At 35.0% G+C, this 14,746-nt stretch overlaps 1 protein-coding gene across 2 annotated transcripts in view; it reads left to right on the top strand.

Annotated features, from left to right (window-relative positions):
• LOC117124468 (atrial natriuretic peptide receptor 1-like) overlaps positions 1-13,894 on the top strand; it is a 35,901-nt gene extending 22,007 nt beyond the window's left edge. Inside the window, exons 8-21 of one of the 2 annotated variants that reach the window (XM_033270704.1) lie at positions 143-281; positions 1,166-1,330; positions 1,911-2,015; positions 2,472-2,543; positions 2,669-2,834; positions 3,237-3,386; positions 3,726-3,903; positions 4,344-4,484; positions 7,026-7,149; positions 8,310-8,378; positions 9,099-9,273; positions 10,512-10,610; positions 11,048-11,139; positions 13,115-13,894. In XM_033270704.1, coding sequence (XP_033126595.1) covers positions 143-281; positions 1,166-1,330; positions 1,911-2,015; positions 2,472-2,543; positions 2,669-2,834; positions 3,237-3,386; positions 3,726-3,903; positions 4,344-4,484; positions 7,026-7,149; positions 8,310-8,378; positions 9,099-9,273; positions 10,512-10,610; positions 11,048-11,139; positions 13,115-13,159 — 1,720 coding nt within the window. In that variant the 3' untranslated portion in view covers positions 13,160-13,894. Of the gene's footprint in view, positions 1-142; positions 282-1,165; positions 1,331-1,910; positions 2,016-2,471; positions 2,544-2,668; positions 2,835-3,236; positions 3,387-3,725; positions 3,904-4,285; positions 4,485-7,025; positions 7,150-8,309; positions 8,379-9,098; positions 9,274-10,511; positions 10,611-11,047; positions 11,140-13,114 lie in introns of those variants that run through there. The other variant, XR_004447977.1, reaches the window with a different exon arrangement.
• Positions 13,895-14,746: the final 852 nt, after the last annotated feature.

Here is a 14,746-nt window from a genome sequence, read left to right as displayed (position 1 = left end):
AATGCATTATATTGTGTACATAATATTTTTTGACAAACTGTTCTCCACCCCTCCCTGAGGTACATTGCTTGAGCTTTTGTGTTTAAATGAATTGAGTATTGTTTTTCACACCATTTATTCAAATTTCTTTTTGTCTAATTAGAAATCATCTCTACGAACAAGAACTTGAGAATATGTCATGGCGGATTGATTACTCGGATATTTCGTTTGAAGCCGAAGATGAACTAACTACTATTTTTGGAACGAACTCGTTCCCTAGAAGTCACGCAAGCATCGCCAAAGTAACGGGAATTAGTTAGATTAATTGTTACATAATCAATCTACCATATAATAATTATTACTATTATTCGATACTGCAGCTGGAGATCAGGGCCATACGGTTGTCATCTGTCTCAGTCATCGCTGTCTTTTACCAACAAGATGTAGATGAACGTGGCTTCTTAAATAGTTGTAACTCCTTAAACCAATATATAATACTAACGGGGCTTATACACTACCGTACGTTTATCCATAACATTACTACAGAATATAGGGCTTAACTTTAACATGATAATTAAAGGCTTAAAACAATGGTTAACTCTAATTAGGTCGTTGCAAAATATAAAGCATGTAACATTGAATCAAAGAATCATAATATAACAATTAAATTTTCCCGAAATATCACATTATATAATTAACTTACTTCAATTTACGCATCGTGATCTGGTTTAGGGTGATCAACTACTTGAAGTTTTCCGAAACAAACTTGAGGGTGGTACACAAGCTACTCAATTTACAATAAACCTTATATACAGGAGCATCTGCGTCTGACATTATGTACCTAAAGATCGCTTGAACTTTATGTAGTACAGTAAATTATGAAGTAACCGAAGTTTTACTCCTGTACTTACTTTTATAATACCCAGCACTATTTTAGCCTACTTGGTTCTACTCATATAGACCTGTCTCTTATACACATCTAGATGTGTATAAGAGACAGATATATATATATCATAATATTATGTTAAAACATGCTTAATGTACTTTTTAATATCAAGGTGTATTATCATATCTTCCAAAGGTTATTTCCATAAAGTTATTCACAGTGTATATTAAAATGTACAGAATAGGGCCTATCTCTACTGTTGAAGTAACTTCTTAAAATTTACAACACTTTTCATTTCAGCTAAGCGATCGTGTCGGAACTTTAAATAGCAGCACACTATCCTTGGTCGGTGATTTAAGATATACAAAGGTTGGCTGTTACATTGGGACGCGTGTCGCAATTAAGCAAATCCGCAGAAGTTCCTCAATTCAACTCAATAGACAGATTCTCAAAGAATTTAAAGATGTGGGTACACTTTAAATACATTTAAACGTAACTCGCTTTAATATTAAAGCGAGTTACGTTTAAATGTATTTAAACGTAACTCGCTTTAATATTAAGCTAAATGAGGCATGCATCATCACATTCTAAAAATAATTCTGTTCAGTAGTAGCTCCAGAAATTGCTGAGAGGGAATCTAACAATTCCAACAATTCATTTCAATTCAATTCAATTTTTATTGCTTCATCAGCCATCAAGAGATATTTTCCGCCAAACATTAAAAACAGGGAGTCCGAACAAAGGGGCCACCAGAGTCTTGGTCAGTGTCCCGAAATAAATCTCTGATGGGGTTCATATGGATTTAGGATGAACGAAATGTACTTTTAATAGGTCTAATATTAGGGATTGGCATTTAAAATAACTTTGTTTGGATCGGTAAATAAATATTTTTAGTCTGACGACCTCCTCGTGGCGTCAGCAGACGACTGTGTCCAAGCTTGCTCAATGGTATCCCGATACCCCCACGCTGGTACGTACCGCCGCTGGTTTATTAGGATAACATTTAGTGGAATTCAGTAAAGAATGAGGTTTTTTTTTCTTACAGGTCCGAGAGTTAAACCATTTGAATGTAAACCAGATCGTAGGAGCGTGCATCGAGGCACCAAATATCTGTATTTTGACAAACTACTGTAGCCGAGGCAGCTTACAGGTAGCATATTATTTCCTTGTCATCCAGCCTTGTAACATTATTAGATGTTATACCTCATTATCCTTCTCTAATTGTGCATCCTTCCCCTCCTTTCATCATATAACCAACACCACCACCACCATCATCATCATCTTACCCAGAGTGGAGTATAGCTTAATTGTTACTTAAGATGCCCTGTTTTTAATCACTACTCATGGGATCAATTTCTGCAAACACCAGATTTTTTTCCTTACGTCTAAAAGTCGCTTTTGAATCACGATCAAACGTTGATGGCGCTATTGTATACCTTACTTTCATAAAATGATAAGGTAAACTTTAAGTTTACCTTAATGTAATGTGTAATACACATTACTTTATTTTTTAAACCAATGTCCTTTTCGTTCATAATATTCACCAAACTGATCTGATCTTTTAACTTTTAAAAATAAATAATAATGAGATATAAATTGTTTGTAGGATGTTTTAATGAACGACCACATCAAACTGGACTATCTCTTCAAATGGTCTTTTGCGTCGGATATTGCTAAAGTAAGTTATTTTGAATTACGGTTTCATTGATACCTCTATAAATTTTAAAATAGTGTAACAATAAAAAGGAATCCTAAATATAAACAAATATTAAAGAAAATAAATCAAATGGTCTCTAATTGTAGGGTATGGCATATTTACACGGCACGCCTATCGAGGCACACGGGCGTTTGAATTCCTCCAAGTGTTTGGTGGATAGTCGTTGGGTTTGTAAAATCTCCGATTTCGGACTAAATAGCCTGCGATGTGACCAGGAGTTAAATCAAGGAACACGCGAAAGATATTATTCAAGTAAGAAAACATGGCGTAATGTGTTTATAATGATATTCTTAAGTTGGTACTAGGTAGTAGCATTTTAAACTTGCCGTATTGAAGAAGTGATTGCAACTTATCTTTTGATGTAATTATTACAATAAATGTTGAAGATGATCATAACAAAGACAACGTTGATGGTGCCTAAATATGAAGATGATGGTCATAAGGAAAGTAATTAATTGATTATCGTGATGATGATTATGACTATCAGAAATAATATCAGTTTGCCAACAAACAATCAGTAAATCAAAAGTGAGATCATTAATGTGTCAAAATACACAGCAGGCTATGAGGTTCAGTGGCGCTATGACGTTTGCATTTCTTTAAGCTGGCATGTGAAAAAAAATTGATAATTTAATAAATTATTTTTTTTTTAAGAGCAACTGTGGACAGCTCCAGAACTTCTTCGTCAAAACTACCCACGATGCCGCAGTACAAAACAGGGGGATACTTATTCATATGGCATCATTCTTCAGGAAATAATTTTGAGGGACGCCCCCTATTGTATGATAGAAATGGAAGCAGAAGGTAGGTCTTCTTAGTAACCATTATTACTCTCTTTGTAATTAAAGCATTCTTTTTGGTTTTTTTCCTATGAAATAATAGGTGTTCATTAGTTATTTTAAAGGAAACTGCAAATGAACACCTTTTCGACTTGGTTAATTTCTAGTTTTATATTTTTAACCTCTTAATTGGGGCCAACTTTTTAATTGAATTTGCATTTAGCGTTATCTTCATTATCATAATTGTTATCGCTATCATTACTGTTACCATTAACATTATCGTCATCAAATCATCACTATTATAATTAAATATATTATCAAACCTACTAATATTCATTGTATATACCTCTTATTGATAAATTAGAAATAATCTGTAAGATTAGAACCATTAGTAATCCTCCATTTCGGCCAGAAGTCGACGACAAAGACACCAACTACAGTAAGGTTGTCCGTTTGATGAAAACTTGCTGGGATGAAGACCCAAGCTGCAGACCTCCGTTTAGTTATATCATTAACTATCTAAAGAGGGTGTCAGGTGGAAAGTAAGTTAGATTTTCGTTTAAACACTCTTCTTTCTATCGATTTGCTGGTGGAACATTCGAAAACATAATAAAATGATAATGAGTCAACTGGTACAGAACTTTCCTAACATACTGAGATACTGGGTCGAAGACTTCAAATATGAAGAAGCTATAGAAGAAGTCGTTAGACAATTTTTAAGCATCATTGATAAATAATTGGTACACAATTTCTAATATTAGTTGAGTTTTACATGGCAGTTTGAAGTACACGCAAGAACGAAAGAATCAGAAAAATATATTATTGCTACCAAATATCCAACATTAATGTTCATATATCTTGATTGAACATGATCTGTCAACAATTATATACGTTCGTTCAAATTTAAAGAAAATTTGTTTAAAGCTTTAGTATCGTTGACCTATTACATGGTCCTCGATTGAGAACAAGTTGTCGTTTTCAGAAGTGGGAATCTTATAGACAACATGGTTGCAATGCTGGAGAAGCATGCCGTACACTTAGAGGAACTTGTGACTGAAAGGACAAAACAACTGGCAGATGAGAAATTGAAGACTGACGCTTTACTCTACCAAATGCTACCAAAGTAAATAGTTTTGCATATTCTTTACTGTCCGAATTTTTCTATATATTTTAACATGTTCCTGATGGTATAAAGAACATTAAGTAATTGTATATTTAGTTTTCTATTAAACCCAGTATACAAAATGAAAAGTTTAGTGGAATACCCAGTTTGCAGAAATATTAAGCTATTGTTATTCTTCTACCAAACACATGAAGTGAAATTAAAACGTCCGAGGGGATCGAATCTTTAAAGAAATATTCTGAAAGTACTAGGTTTTAGTACTATTCATGTTGTTCCATCTTCAGTTGCTTCTGCTCTTCAGACCAGCATCTCCTTCAAAAGACAATACTTTTTCTATCGTCTATTTGATAGAATTCAAAAATCTATTATTTACCAGTGAAATAAAATTGCTAATTACAAGTTCAATTGTGCACTTGGTCTTTACATCGAATGGTGTTTCTAGTGTATAAGCTCGGATTTGTAGAAACGGTTGGCGCGTCGGTTGTGGCCGGCTTGGACTCCCAACCTCGAGATCGGGGGCTCGTAACTCTCGCTGTGCAAATCGCTTGTGTCCTTCGGCAAGGCACTTTATCTACGGTTGCCTCTCTCCACCCAGGAGTACAAGTGGGTACCTGATAGGTTCCAACACAACTGCGCTGATTACTAGCTGCAATATTATGGAATAATAATATAATTTAATTTAATAATTTAATTCGGTAAATATGTGTGTGATCCAATGACCAGGGTAGTAATGTGGAGGCTTTGTGCATGAAGCGGTTATTATTATTATTATTATTATTCAGCGGGGAGCCAGGGGGAGACAAAGGCCCCCCCCCCTGTCGGGGAGAACTACGCTGCCCCCTCCCCGTCGGGGAGAAAAATCACAATTCGTCGGGGAGAGAAACAATTATATGTATTTTCTACATATTAGCAGACTCTAAAATCGATTAAATAAGCCTTTGAAACCCCTAAATTGTTAAAACTTTCGGGGGCTCCGCCCCCTGGACCACTTTCAAAACATTTTGATCGAAGCTCGACCACGCCCACATTGCTTTGTCGGGGAAATCTGACCCCTCGTCGCCCCCCACCCCCGTCGGGCAAATCCTGGCGCCACCCCTGCAATGATAGTAAAAGTATTATTGTATATATGAAATTAAGGCAAAAAGAAATATGATAATGATACATGAAAGCCTAAAATTATGTTCAGCTGGAGGTTAAATATAAGTGCTTAAAGTAAAATCGCTCGTAATTTGTTAAGACCTACTTTACAAAACAACAATAATCAAACAAAATAGTATAGGCATAGTTTAACTTAAATAGTGACTAAACACAATTACAATAGACAAAACAAAGGTGGTATTCAATTCAGATTATCAGCCAAATCCGACTTGCTAGTGTCTTTAAGAAGTAAGGACAATTATTGCTCTAATACCTCATTCTTAGGATGGAGCGTTTAGCCGTTGGTCCTCTGTGTATAATAACACAAAAATCTAGTTATTTAAAATGGTTAGAGGATTGTATTCCGTTGTACTGACCGTGGTACTGCCAGTGGCGTCGAGAGCCAGTAAGGGCCCCGGGGCAACGCCTCACATGTCTCCCCCCCCTTCACTTGGGTCCCCCACTCGGCCGCTCCCCAAATTAAGTCTCCTCCTAAGACCCTATTTTTCCAAACCCACATACATGGATATGATTCCATGTGATTATTTTTTTGCAATGTAGATGTATCAGAATAATCTGATGAATAAACGATAATAATTAATATATAAAAATAACGTATATACATACAACTTTACATGCAGTGAAAGGTACATATAAAATCAATCATAAAGATTAAGATCAGTATCATATTTTTCATCTTGGTCCGGGCCCCCCAGTAGATCCGGGCCCCGGGGCAGCGACCCCCTGACCCCCCCCCCCTTCTCGACGCCACTGGGTACTGCACTGTTGCTTCTGCGGGTCAGGGGGAGCGCAATCCGAATTCCCACGTTTTCAAAATGGGCTCTTAACTGTATATAGGCCTACTGTTCATTGACCTTTTTTTGCACACTTTAGCACGTATTACACTGATCCAGCCTCTAGTCGTCTAGATTCAGATTGAAATAATAATTATAATCTTACTCATTACAATGCATAGTATTTGTTTTTAAAGGAATACATACCACATTTTTTTACTAATATCTACAACCAGTCAATATTAAGTACCTCTGTTCATGCGTCCCCCTCCCCATCATTTAATTTATGTAAGAGTGGATTCAGAATCACTTTCTTGAAATTTTTCTGCTAACTGATTCTTATTTGATTCTTAATATATGCTAAATTCTTGAATTCTACTCTAATTCTAATTAGCTCGGTTCGAAATCACTAATAAGCAATGTTGGCTGCTTAAACGTGTTTAAAATTATTAATAATGTTTAGAAACTGCTCGGGTTTCCCATGTTAATATGCTATGAAAAGTACTTTAGTGTTTTATAATTCGTATCCGTATAACAATGTTTACATTTTTAGTGTGTTATAAAGCACCTAAGTTTAAAGTAAATTTATTGAATTAAAATTGTGTTACAGATCGGTGGCTGACAGTCTAAAACGTGGCAAAGTTGTTCAGCCAGAGAGTTTTGAAGAGGTGACGATATTTTTCAGCGACATTGTAGAATTCACCAAGTTAGCAGCCGAGAGCAGTCCTTTGCAGGTAATTTGTAAATTCAAACATTTTTTTAAAATATTTATGTATAAACATATTTAGCAACAGATATTATTTGAACTTTTAACCTATAAAATAGTAATTTATAATGCGGTTATGATGCTTCTGTACTACTTTGCGTTATAAATGCATACCATGCCAGTATCGTTTCCCCGGGGATATTATTTAAAATTAATTATTGTGATGATGGAAAACTTTGTATTTTCTATGGAATCGGCTTCTTTCTTGATAACTGTTTTGGTTCCATTTCTATTACGTAAGCTACCTAGGCCTAATTAATAACAAAACTCGATTTCAAACCGAACTAGTTCTGTATTGCAAAGACTGTAAATTGGCTTGTAATCAATTCACAGCTTTAGTAATAACATATCTGTAATTTTTTTTAAACTTAATTTTATTTGTCTGTTTCTAGTTATTTAGAATGATGTCAAATTTTTAGACTATTGACAAAATAATATCGGAGAAATATTTATTTTCACTTTTGAAAAAGGTTTATCAAAGAGGTTTTATTTATCAATTCCAGTGGTATCGAGTTCGAAGTCGACTCTCTGGTTTTTGTTGAAGATGCTCGGCGATTTTGTTTTAAATAATGAATTTATTAATATGTGGTTAGGCAGGGATAACAGTGGTCCTGGTAATATTATAAACATAAAACTGTTTCTAGATTGCTTCTATCTATTTAGAGGAATCAGGGGCGATCTACAGAAAATTGGAAGGCAAAGCGACGAGCTGCAGAGAGGTGGATAGGGTGGTGTTTTTTTGGGTGGGGTATCGGGTTTTGTTTGTTTTTGGTTACATTTATATTTTTTGTTCACAATTGTTTGACTACAGTAAACTGGTACATGGAATTTGAATCGAAAATTAGCTTTGAAGTACCGCACTCCCTTCTGTCTTTTTTCTTTTCAATTTTTCTCTATCTCTTTTTTTTTAATGGGGGAAGGCTTATACCCCGTTTCCTCATTTTTATCCGCCCCTGAGGTTTACGGTATACCTATTAATGGGGTGAGGAGTCGACGCAATCTATTGCAATTGCGATGGTTGTACTGCTTTCTCAATATATATATGAGATACAATAGGAGAAATTAGTAAAATACGCGTATTGGCTATGTATAAATACTTAATATTCTACTTTGGATTTATTTTGTTAGGTTGTTGATCTTTTAAACGACCTCTACACATGCTTTGATACAATAATAGAAAATTACCAAGTCTACAAGGTAAGCAAGAGTACTTAATTCTCATTATCATCATTATCATTATAATCACAAACATTGTCATAAATGTTCGTTATCACTATTATTATTATTACATAGATTTAGATTTAGATTATTTGAACGTCAATGTTGTTATTACTATAACTATTCCTGTTTAGAGATACGATAATTTATTTGAAATACGGCGAGTCGCTTGGCCGAGCGGTTAAGACAGGGGAACAGTGATATACAGCCATAATATCGGCGTTGGTTCAAACGGCACGCTCGCCTATGGTTCAGGTGGTGGGACAAGTCTTCTCGGATAAGGACTGTAAACCGTAGGTCCATACACAGTTGGCTCGTGTGCACTTTAAAGAACCCAGTACACCATTCGAGAAAAGTAGGGGGCTACCCCGGTGTACTGGTCCATTTCCAATCCCCGTCCGGTCACAGAAGGAGCGCTTACGCCGCGGCCCATGTCAGGTATCCATCCTACCTGCGAATCCTTCTACCACACTACGTAAGCAAGGTCATACACACTAGCTACGTAGTGATAAGAAGAAAATTTGAAATACACCTACTTAAATTGCAGTTACAAAAGAATTTATCGCTTGAAATATACAGAAATTTTCGACATGAGTACCGCGTTAGGAAAATTGTACAGAAAATGTTAGGCTAGAAATTCATTACATCATCGTGTTTAGAGATGTGTAACGTACATTAATTTCTTGATACTTTTTTAAGGTAGAGACAATTGGTGATGCGTATATGGTGGTCAGTGGGTTGCCCGTGCGCAATGGACATTGCCACGCCACGCATGTTTGCATGATGGCGTTGAATTTACTCAGCGTGATGTCCAGTTTCGAAATACGCCACCGTCCCGGGAAATGTCTTCAGCTGCGTATAGGCATTCACAGTGGTAAGTCTAGAGCTAAGACAAAGACGCAGTAGGTCTTGTATATTCACATTATAAATACAGGTCTCCATCCAATTAAAGACCTCCTCCAAATAACGACCACTTTTCTGTGGTCCCAAATTTTTTCTATATTATTCTGTGCTGCTAAAGCCCAATGCTGCTAAAGCCCATGGAAACCCAGGTCCCAGAAGTGGTCCCTAATTGGAGGGGAGACCTGTAATTGTGATTCAGTATTTTATGTTAGAGCAAGCAACTCAATCGAAACGTCGAGACTTCCTCAACTACAACAGTTCTTTTCAGAACTACTGACGTGGTGTACTGCAAGTTTCAACATATATTTTATTACTTCGCCATGCAAACCTTTAAACAATACCTAGAGCAAGCTGTTGGTTAACATCCCCATCTACCTTAATGTAATCTATTGAATTTTCCAAGCAGAGACCATACTTTAAAATGTTGTTTTCAATGTTAGAGCAAGCAACTCAATCGAAACGTCGAGACTTCCTCAACTACAACAGTTCTTTTCAGAACTACTTACGTGGTGTACTGCAAGTTTCAACGTATATGTTATTACTTCGCCATGCAAACCTTTAAACAATACTTAGAGCAAGCTGTTTGTTGACATCCCCATCTACCTTAATGTAATCTATTGAATTTTCCAAGCAGAGACCATACTTTAAAATGTTGTTTTCAATGCCGTAGCCAGGATTTTTAAACAGTGCGGTACAATATCAGGTTGGACCCACTTTACGCATAAATCCAAATGATGTGGTCCCAATGTTCACATTATTAGGATTTTATGTGACAATTACCTGTGATTTGCCTGAGCTGAGTAGTTGGCTGAGAGGTAGGCCTATTTTTCCTGTGCTTGTGCTGAAGATCCCAGTTCAAACCCGGCCAGAGTCAGGTTTTAATTGGAGTCTGATCGATTGGCTCCCCGAATAACAATCATATTAAGAGTTAGGCGGGTTAGGGACAATGTTTGTATCCGTTTGTGTCCTAGGGGCCCAGTCCAAATATCCGATTTCAATTTAGAATGAAAAAAATTAAAGAATTATTATTATTACTATATGGGTGAAATAAATCATGACTATGATAATCAAACTTTAGACCATCGATTGATTAGTTGTAACACCATAGATATACCGTAGTGAACGAGTGCCTTGATCTTAGATTTACTACCGTAATGTATGGTATCGTAGTGTATTTTGATATAGTTCGTTCCCTTTTGTATGACATAGGACCAGTTGTTGCTGGAGTTGTTGGGGTTAAAATGCCAAGGTATTGTTTATTCGGGGACACGGTTAACTACGCTTCTAGGATGGAATCCACTGGTGAAGGTATGAATATTGCCAGCAATTTTACATTATACTTTCCGTATTTAGAAATCCTTCATGAAAACTGATCCTAATCAAGACGTTCAGGCTACGCTATAATCAATAAATAAAGCGTCTCTATGCTTTAGGGCTGTTATTGTAGGCAAATGCAAGTGTTATAAGGTAGTCTTGAAGATAATGGTTAGATGTAATTTATCATCTCAGCTTACATCAAGACGGTACAGATTTAGTCACATCAATTGAAACATCGCATAATCAAAACTAATAAACATTATTTGAATTTCCTTTTATATAAAAGCAAGGTTGCCTTCCTTTTTAAATGTAGGCCTAATAAAAAAAAAAAAAATTTAATTTGTCTTTAGGGGTGGTGCCAGGATTTGTCTGGCAAATCCTAACACCAATACTGGCAGTTAAGTGCTCTTTCATGATTTCTCACACAGCACTCAAGATCCATGTTAGTTCAGAATGCCATCGAATTATTTCAAAATCTGATGTATTCCAGTTTCAGAAACGGGGCAATGTTAATCTCAAGGTAGGTCACTTAAATCAGAATGCTATGCTATTGGTGTTAAGTGTACAGGTTGGACCAGGGCCTAGCATACCATGCAACGGGTCAGGCAGGTACGCAACAGGAGCCGGTGTTATAAGGATTTCGACCCTCTACAGTATGTACAGTAAACTTTATGTTGGTTCGGCGCTCTCAGACATTTTTTAAAAATTGAGAGTCGATTTTCCTGCCCGGGAGCGGAAAGTACTATGGATTTTAGCTCAGGTAAGGTGGGTCGTGGGTGGAATGGAAAGGTCAATGACTGAATCATCTGTCACCAGACAATCCCCGCATACTTTTATTTTATTTGTTAAACTTTGTTTAATAAGGTCGGGATCGAAAAAAAACACCTCGAAAAACAATAGTGTAGTCGCTGTTTTGGTATCTATCTATGTTTTAACGAGGGTGAATATAATGAACAGGGGACTAAGTTCCCTTTGCTCCCCCTGGGTCGCTGATACTAACAATGACAGAGGGGAGTGAGGCATTAGGTACATGAGATGCGTCTGGTAGTGTTCTCCTACTGTAAATGATGATAAACTAAAAAAAACAAAAAAAAAACATTAATATTCACGTTATTATCTAAATCTAAATCTATGTAGATACTCATAAACGCCTGTTTAGCATCAAATTGAAATACGCAACTGTTTACGATATAGCTGTTGAACTTTATATCACCTTCACGAGACCTATATTGTCCATGTGATTCATTGTCAAAGGCTATTGTTATCGAATTGATATATGAAACTAATTACTACTGCAAACGTTATATATCGATGATGTCCGTCCAATTTCTACTAATAATATAGGTCAAATGAACAGTGACATCACAAACTATGTCGATCATGATGCCATCTACGGCTATGATGAAAGTCGTAAACTTCCAATCAACACCTCTGCGTAGCTTTAGTTTTCAAGTGAAAAGCAAGCATGACGTTTATTCCCTACATAGTTAAACAAAAATGAACACCGCATTTTTGCTGGACTGTGTATGGAATAATATTTAAAAGGGCTTGGAAATTAAGATCAAACTTTAAATCAATATTTTAATTATGCGAATTCACACCTTACTCAATGGTTTAACAGTCCGGTATATTTCAGTCTCTTTTTCGCTTTCATTTTATTAAAATTTCATGTACGTACATCAGTTTTATTTTGTGAGACAATAATTGTCTTGTGCTATACTTTTGGCCTTTATTTTGTTTTAGGTATATGATGTTACTGTAGTTTAGTTAATTGATAGTTTGTTTTGTATAAGGATGCATTATAAATGCATGTGAGTCGCTATTTCAAAAGCGTTTTCCAATAAATAAATTGATTGATTGATTGATTGATTGATTGATTGATTGATTGATTGATTGATTGATTGATTGCTAGCGTAACGATAATCATAGAAAATGGATTTGATAAATGAGATGCTATTAGGAGGACGTTTGCCTATCTTTTGTTTTGACCGTCGAAGATTGTTGGAGATGGGTTGAGGGGTGGGGGACTAGTTGTAAAAGTACGTCATCTAGACTACAGAATTATAATAAGATATTCCTTCGTTACGTGGCTTCAGACACTAATATTCGTCAGTGTCAAACTCAGCTTTTAAGGTCAATAAAATAAATTACATTATAATTTTTACGATTCGCATATAGACCTAAAGTATATGGCATGATTTAATGTTTTCTTTCTGTATTAAATTTGTTTTTGGTTATTTGTTTTCTGTTTTCTTTTCCTCTGCGTGTACTTTTTCACATTTTGCTTCTTTTCGGAGCACTTCCTCATTATTTGGCGCGTAGATACATAGGCCTACTACAATGCGCCTAGTACCGATCGCGGGTAGTGCACTTGTCCGCGGACATCGGGTCCCACATCCATCAACTGCTGTAGACTGCCCGCAACCGGTACTGTACGTCTAAAATTTATATTAAGATTGGACTGGATGCAATGTCTGTTAATTTTGTCTTTTCAGGGAATCGGGTCAGTTACAACTTATTTTCTCACTGGATTGTCATGAAGCCCTGACACTACATTGATATTCGCTATTAAACCATTGTACATAAACTACTCAGAGTAGGAAGCTAAAGCATTCTTAGTGGCGGACATGTACAGTACTTATATTATGACCTGGTTTGCTATGTTCATAATATGTTTTTACTCTCTATGTTAATTAATAAGAGCTCCATCGTTTTTACAATACAGTAGTTACATATTATCTCATAATCATATGAATATTTATTTAATTTCAACATATACAATAAATACAATAATAGATTTTTATAAAACTATTACTATACAATGAAATTGGGGCGGTCGTCATATATATATATGCCTATATATATAGGCCTATATATAATAATATATATATTTATATAATTGTAAATCATGAAATGATCTAAATGAATGATATTTGTTAGTAAACAATGCGACGAAATGTGACGACTATGAACCTTTTTAAGAAAAGAAAGGAAAACGAATGTAGAGAAGAAAAACAACAGCACACTATCCAGATGTTAGAACTAGTTTCTATGTTATGTTATGAATTTTGAAGTCTGCAATTATAGGAGACATTTCTTAAGTATTAAGCTGATATCATCACGTGTGTAAGTGATAACTTCGTAATTATAAATTATGACAAATGTTATGCCGCAACAAGTTAATAAATGAATAATTGATCTGTATTTATTATAGTAATTTTTAAAAATGGTTAGATTATATATATTCAATGTAGCTTTTTACCTAATATAATAAAACAAACAAAAGATTACTTTAGTCTTTGTATAATCTTCCGTGTCTTAATAATGGAAACACATAACATGACGTAAGTGGTGATGATAATAATGATGATGATATTAAAGAAGATGATGATGATGATGATGATGAATAGGGATAAGGAACATAACCATTTCAATACCGTACATAATGGCCTTGTAGTGGATGGACTTTAACATGGCCTTATTCATGATGAAATCGAACAACATATTAAATAGGGGAAACAAAACTACAGTCAATATCATTATCTGACCACTTTCATTTTTTTTCTTTTACCTTTTGTGCTATTGTTGTATTGTTTTAATTTTATTCCTTATTATTATTATTATTATTATTATTATTATTATTATTATTATTATTAATAATAATAATATTAATATAATAATATTAATATTAATATTAATATTTTTATTAGGCCTATTATTATTATTATTATTATGTTTGTTATCGCACATTGGATCATTTTCCAATGAATATGCATTATTCGGGAGGCTTCTAGGGCCTTCCTGTATTATTATAATTATTATTTTCTATATTATTTATTATTATTGTAAATTTTATTGCTATTGCAAATCGACCTATTAATATTTCATGCGTAACACATAAAACACGTATCTGTATGACTTGGTATTATTACCAATGTAAGTGTAATTTGCATAAGTAATTCAAACGTACAGCACAAACGTAACACTTAGGTGATTTGCATGATTTGACCTTTCGTGTTTGAACCTTATTTTTTCCTGTCAATTCTAGAACATATTGGCTTGTGTCAAATTCGCCCTTCAGTGCTGCACTCAAGCTAATTTGCTATTATTTGTCCTACTCAATATGT

This window comes from Anneissia japonica, unplaced genomic scaffold, assembly GCF_011630105.1.
Source record: "Anneissia japonica isolate Jap-2015-1 unplaced genomic scaffold, ASM1163010v1 scaffold665_len1252844_cov201, whole genome shotgun sequence".
NCBI classification, from domain to species: Eukaryota; Metazoa; Echinodermata; class Crinoidea; order Comatulida; family Comatulidae; genus Anneissia; species Anneissia japonica.
This window is presented reverse-complemented; position numbering and strand designations above follow the sequence as displayed.